Here is a 6,891-nt window from a genome sequence, read left to right on the forward strand (position 1 = left end):
ATATAAAATATATATGTCTGAAAAGTAACTACATTTCTTTGAAGAAGAGGAAGACTAAGTTAATGAATCAAGATATCACATAAGTTAGTGTTCAGAGTGAGATTTTATTTTATGAATTTCAACACTTGAACAACCTGTCACATCATTTAATTTAATTTATTTCAAAGACAGAACACATTTTGACTAAAAGTCGAATAAAACATTTTCAGTTGTCTTCGACTAAAGCTATGAAGGATAAACATGACTAAAAATGTGACTAATATGCATTTTCGTCTAAAGAATATGACTAAATATAAAACAGCTGCCAAGATTAACACTGGAGTCCAGAGAAAACCTGCTTCGGGCAGTTCCGCTTTGGCTTTTTTTTCCATGACTATGTCCATTTTTACACATAGTCAATGCGCTGCCCCACAGCCACTAATATTACAGTGAAAATGACGTGAGTCATGAACAACACACAAACAGTGTCGGTTGTACTCTCTTGTTTACACTGCATCTCACAAAGCACTCTACAGCCATTTCAAAAAAATGTTATATTGCACAGAGCACTTTATATTCCACAGAGCACTTAAATACTTTTTAGAATATATGTACTGAACAAAGCAGATGTTTTGATGACTCACTCTCGCCGTGCTGGTGAAATTCATGGGACAGACATTTGCTGTACAAATGAAAGATTATCCACGATACAAAAATTTCCTTTAAGTTTGATTTAAAGACTTGCCTGTGTGCCCGTAACACCTCTAAATGATCCCTCACTCCAGAATCCATTCATCATTTCAAGTATAAATTATTCCTTTATGCTCTGTCTCAGCAGCTAATCAATGCAAGAAGATACAGGGACAGACTGGGGCAACATTTTACCACTGATTTCCCTGTGCAGGCATTTTCAGTTTCCTATTAGTGGAGAAAGGCAGTCTATTTCAGGTGAAGTGTCATTAAGGCCGGTAGCCATTTTTCATAATCCATTGGAGCTCTAGAGATCAATACTCCTGTGTGTGTGTGTGTGTGTGTATGTGTGTGTGTGTGTGTAAGGGGTAATAGAAGCAGTTAGTCGCCCTCTAATGCAATTTAATGCAAGCTGACCACAGTAATGACCAGAAGAAATGGAAGACAAACATTCCTGGGAATCGGAGGCTATTTTCTCCATCCACCGTGATTTAAAGAGGGAAAGACACTTGACTTAGTTCACCATTATTACTGTTGGTTCAAAACGCTTCACAATTTATACAGGCTGAATCGCTCCCTTTGGGAAAATGACTGTTACGTTAAGTTACTACACTGACTGCATCATTCTGCAGGTATGTGTGACTCCAGAGCTATCAAAGACCGAAACTGCCAGAAGTAAAAAAATACAAAAACATAAATAAACAAATCAATAAAATATAATTAAATGCCAATATATGTATATTTATATAGATAGATAGATAAATAAAGTCATTGTTGGGTGATGAAAATGGTTATTTATGTATTTCTACACTTAATTATGTATTTAGTTCCATTTTTTTGAGTCCATATTTTGATCATTTTCGGTGTGGGCCCACTTTTTGGCTATTTGGAGGTCGTCATCACAGAGCACAGATCAACATCACAAGGACTTCTAACCACCAGTTTGATGTCAGACCCCCTTGTGCTGTCACCAATTGACAATCCCACAAGCAAAAACTTTCCACGGCTCCTGAAATTCCCATATTATTATAGTATACAGCAGTGGCTGTTTGCAGCAAGTAAGAAGGAGTATGTTCATTGAAGCGTCATTCTCCTTAGTTTTCTAGCCCCTAGCGTTAACTAGCATCATGGCTAACTGGCTACTGTCCAACACAGAAAACAACAGCAAAAATCCCAATTTGAACAAATAATCTCAGTTAAACATCTGGTATCGGGTGGCTGCTTGTGTTACTTAACAAATTTGATTGAAGGTTATCACAACATTTGTTCCTCAGTTGTTTCTGTACAAAAATGAAAATATTGCAAATGGCCAATCAAACCATTATACCTTGGCCATTCAATTAAAATGTGCATGATTCTTAACCCTACAACTTAATAGAGTTCATTAGAATGTTCAAAGCATTGAAAGATTTAAAGCCACAGCTTTCAGCCTTCCATTATGTTTCACTTTTGAATTCTCACCCAGGCACAATCTGATTGAAGTGGTTCTAAATCCATAGCCTCAGCTGTACAGTGCTAGAGGTGAGGCTGTTTCCACACATGAAGTGATTTTAGAGCCAGTACAAGTCTTCCTCACAGCACCCTTTGCACTCCAAACAGGCCTTTGCTACATGCACTTCAAACAGGCCTTTGCTACATGAACATTTTAACAACATTTAGTTTGATAAGCTCATTTGGGGAGAGATCACAAGAAAGAAGTTTACATTTGTACATATGTTTTTAATTAAAAGAGGAAAATAGAAATCAAGAGCAAGATATTTCCCCAATAACAATTCAAATGAATGTGTATAAATGTGTGTACAGTACAAACTTTGTGCAAAAACTTGGACTCATAAGCTGTTAAAGGCACACAGATATTGAATGTCAATATATATATACTGTATATATATATACTATAATATTATTTTTAATGAACAAAAGAGAGTATTTAATGGGGTTTACACACAAAAGATGACAGCTGTGCTATTTTGCTGCTCAGCAGTCTGTCACTTTCTCTGAATGTTTAATGAGTGTGACCTTTACATGTCCTTTTTAAACGGATACAATTTGGAGTTGCGTAAAACAATCACCTTCCCAGAGCAGAAATCCAACAATCTGCATCTCTATTTAGTGTAGGTGTAGTTAAAAAAACTGTAGATTAAAAACAGAAGAAGTGGTGGACTGTATGGTTCAATGAAATGTGCCCACTCGTGATTGTAGCTGAATTGTCTCTTTTTTCCTCTCAGAGAGAATTTGACTAGCTGGTTTCATTGCTCCTGTAGCTACAGTGTGAAACCACTGTATCCAACGACTTTGTGCAATAAACTCCAACTACACAACTTTTATTAACAAAAAACTTAAAAATCCAATGTTTTTATATAAAAGATATATCAAGCCAGTTTTGTAAATAACATTTCTTGAAGACACAGGGGTTTTAAATAATATTAACAGTGTACAGTGTCAAATATAGTTTGGGTTGTAGTCAGTAAAAATGCTCCTGATGGTTCCCAAACCATCATGTACGACACAAGTCTGTATGTTGAACATTGTTCTCTCAGTAGACAGTGCTGTTGTTCCCCAGGGGGCGGTCTCGGAACTCAATGCCCCCATTAGGTGTGTAAATAGGCTGAATGCAGAACCCTCTCTTAAGGAGCTGCTCATTGTTGAGTGACACTATCTGGAAGCTGGTCTCAGTCATTTCCAAGATAGAATTATCTTTCTTGGTGCCTGCCTCACAATAGTCATCTTTTCTTCGACCTTGGTTGTATTTCCACTTCGTGGACGACTTGGAGCGGCTCCTCTTGTGCATGTGCCAGCAGAAAATGCTGAGGAGAATGACTAGCACCACAACTACTGTCCCACCGATCAGCCCAGGCAGCAGAAAAGGCGAGCTGGGTTCTTGTTGTGTGGCCTGCTCAGGCCCTGACGGTCTTTTGTCATTGTTGGGGCTGAACGAGGCCAGTGTGGTCATCGTTTCAGTGCACACAGTATCATCTTTGGGCCGGTAATTATTGAATGCATCCAAGGGAATGACACAGATCCGATAGGTGGACTTTGGCTCAAGATTAGTCAGACGGATTCCTTGGTGATCCCCACCAACTATCCTCTCCTTGACGCTGTCCCCTGTCAGACTGGGGCCCATCCTGGCCCAGGTCACCTTGTAGGCAGTGACAGGAAAAGTGGCCACCCAGCTGACATGGATAGCTGAGCCATTCATTACAGTGAATGTGACCTGCACAGTCTCCCTCTGGGGATGAAGAGGTTGCATAGTCCTCAACCCTCTCTCTCTGGTTTTGTAGACAGGGTAGAGTGTAGGTAAATTGGGGACGGTTTGCCTGGTGAAGGGGGACACATGAGGGACTAAAGTGGAGTCGGTGGAAAATGGAAGGGATGGGATAGGAGGAGATTCAGTGGGTGAGGGGGACAGGGGGGCTGTCCTTGCGCTGTGACACTGGACCAGCTCAGCACTCAGCTCCCTGATCACCATACCCCGGAACTTTTCAGGTTTATAGCACATGAAGCCACGCACATTGAGTGAGGCAGGCAGAGATTTAAGCCATGATACCACCCATTTGATTCTGCAGTCACATAACCAAAGGTTGTTCCGAACAGTGAGCTGTCTGAGGCTGACAAGGCCATCAAAGACCCCCTGTGTCAATGTCTGCAGCTGGTTGTTTGAAATATCCAGCCATTCCAGCTTGTGCAACCCTGCGAATGCCCTGGCAGGGATCCTGTTTATCTGATTTTCCTGAAAGTTTAATTTGACGAGAACCTCCCCTGGGAGGAACAGGGGAGGGAAGGTGAGCGAGTTGCGGGCCAGGGACAGCTCTCTCAGGGTGACCAGATCCTGAAAGGTCTCTGGTGCGATACCTTCATCAGTCAACAAGTTTCCATCCAACAGCAGGCGCTCCAGCCGGGTGACATTCCTAAATGCCTCCTCTGCAATAACTGCAATCCTGTTCTCATCCAATCGCAGCTCTTTGAGATCATCTGGAAGACCAATAGGCACACCGCTGAGGTGGTTTTTGGTAAGGAAGAGCATCTTCAGCCTCAATGCCTCACGAAAGGCCCCTTCCTCCACACCAACTGTAGAAATGGAGTTATCATCCAAATGCAGCTCCTCCAGCCAAACAAGCTGAGCCAGAGCTGTTCTGGATATGCTCTGAATGTTGTTCTCTTGCAGATGGAGAACTCTCACATTTTTGGGCAGATTAACTGGAAATTCATCCAGCTGGTTGCCATAGAGATACACAGTTTCCACAGAAGCAACATGGTGGAGCTCCACTGGAAACCCAGCATTATTGATTTGGTTGTTGTGGAGGTAGAGAGTCTTATAACCCTCACCAATTCCCAGAGGCACTGAGGTCAGGCTTCGCTCATTGCAGTAAATAAAGGTGAGATCACAGCGGCACTCTTCAGGACAGTTGGAGGCCCGTGAGTACTGGAGGTGAAGGCCTAACAGTATAGGTATCCATGGTCTTACGAAGATGACCCAATCCTTATTCCATAAACGCCACTGTATCTCCATTTCTAACTGATCCAAAAAAATACAGGAACCAAATCAGAGAAAAAAATAGAAAAATAGGATTTGAAAATTCCAAAAGAATAGTCATTACATTACATTTTGGCTGTTGGTTTAATAACACCACTGTATCCAGCCTGATGCTGTAGATGGTCTCCAGTAATCCGCTGTGATTCTTTCACCACACACGCTCCATTTTGGGACACATAAGTAAAGTTAATCATTTTTCACATTTTTCACGTCTTTTTCCTTTACCACCAGGTAGAGCTCTTCACTGCACTCAGCACTGACTGAGCCATGTACAGTATACCGGAGGGTCACCATTGGATATCCTCTCCTTCGCTTCCTTTCCATTTGACGTCACACACTGCTGATTTAAGAACGATAAAGCTTGTCGTTGACATTTGGATCCAGAAACCTGTTGCAAAATAAGAATAATGGCAGAATCAGCATTTTCCCCTCAAAACACATGTTTTCTACTGAAGGCCAACGGATTTTTCCCTTTCTACTCCACAAATGTAAAGTGAGTTATTATAAATTGGGAGAGCAGAGCAGTGTGCATACAAATGACTTACAGATCGGTTACATATTCTTCAGACACACAGCCAGTGTAAAATTATATTTGGAAAGATACTGAGGTAGAAATTGTGGTCAAATGGTTTGAAGAACGTGTTGAAAAAGTACATGTGCAGATTACAAATGTAGAGCTAATCTAACACTTAAAGGGGCAGTAAACAATTCTGGAGAAAGCTTTTTTCTCTCTTTGTTGTTGTTGTTAATTTTAATGCTGTGATTGGGCAGCAAACCCGGGTGAGTAAACTGCGGAGTTGCAGCGCCACCTGCCGGCCCGTCTCTTAGGGTGTTGACGCGTGATGGGTACAAACTGCACACAGAGTGTTGTGTGGTGTGGTCCACACCATTTTTTGATTTTCGATTTACAGAGCCTGGGCTAAGCCGAAAACCATTTTTGTTTTTTTTTTGGTTTTTACAAAACGTGTATTGCTTTAGAATCGCTTACTGCCCCTTTAAACCTAAACCTAACTCTTTTCTCCCTCTGCAGTAGATTACCACAAACGTCAAGCAAGACAAAATAAGTACTGAAGCACCATACAACTGTTACACTATCCAACCCTCACTAATAATAACAACAACATAATTGTTTTTTTAATTATAAGTATCAGTCTGGTAGAGATTACAGCGGCGGTTATACAACTGTCCTCTCTCTCTCTTCTCTCCTACTGTCTCGCCTCCCACCCTCTTTCTGCCCACCTCTCCTCTCTTCCTCATTTCTCTCCTCAGCCCAACCGGTCGAGACAGATGGCCGCCCACAACTGAGTCTGGTTCTGTCAGAGATTTCTTTCTGCTAAAAAGGAGTTTTTTCTCTCCACCGTCGCCAAGTGTTTTGCTAATTGTGGGATTTGTTGGGTTTTCCCTGTAATATTGTAATATTGACCTCACTATGTAAAGTGCCTTGAGACAATGTATGTTGTGAATTGAATTGAATTGAATTGAGGGATTGTGCCCTGCCCCACAGCTCAAGGGCAGATTTATCCTCAAAGGGGATTCTCAAGAGATTAAAATGGGGTTGTTGGGAAGATATTACCTGACAACTACATACAAAGCCAAATATTTGCTCCTGACTATTGCTATTTAGTTCTCCTCGCTACCCTTGATTCATTAGGTTTTGCCGTGCTGGTGGATGGTGATGAACACAACCTGTC

At 41.4% G+C, this 6,891-nt stretch overlaps 1 protein-coding gene across 1 annotated transcript in view; it reads right to left on the reverse strand.

Moving 5' to 3' along the window:
* Positions 1–300: 300 nt before the first annotated feature.
* si:dkey-87k14.1 (leucine-rich repeat transmembrane protein FLRT2) overlaps positions 301–6,891 on the reverse strand; it is a 7,662-nt gene continuing 1,071 nt past the window's right edge. The window contains exon 2 of the mRNA XM_035611098.2: positions 301–5,588. Within this exon, the coding sequence (XP_035466991.1) occupies positions 3,203–5,176 (1,974 nt within the window). The 5' untranslated portion in view covers positions 5,177–5,588 and the 3' untranslated portion in view covers positions 301–3,202. The remainder of the gene's footprint in view (positions 5,589–6,891) is intronic.

This window comes from Scophthalmus maximus, chromosome 15 (genome assembly GCF_022379125.1).
Source record: "Scophthalmus maximus strain ysfricsl-2021 chromosome 15, ASM2237912v1, whole genome shotgun sequence".
Lineage (NCBI taxonomy): Eukaryota > Metazoa > Chordata > Actinopteri > Pleuronectiformes > Scophthalmidae > Scophthalmus > Scophthalmus maximus.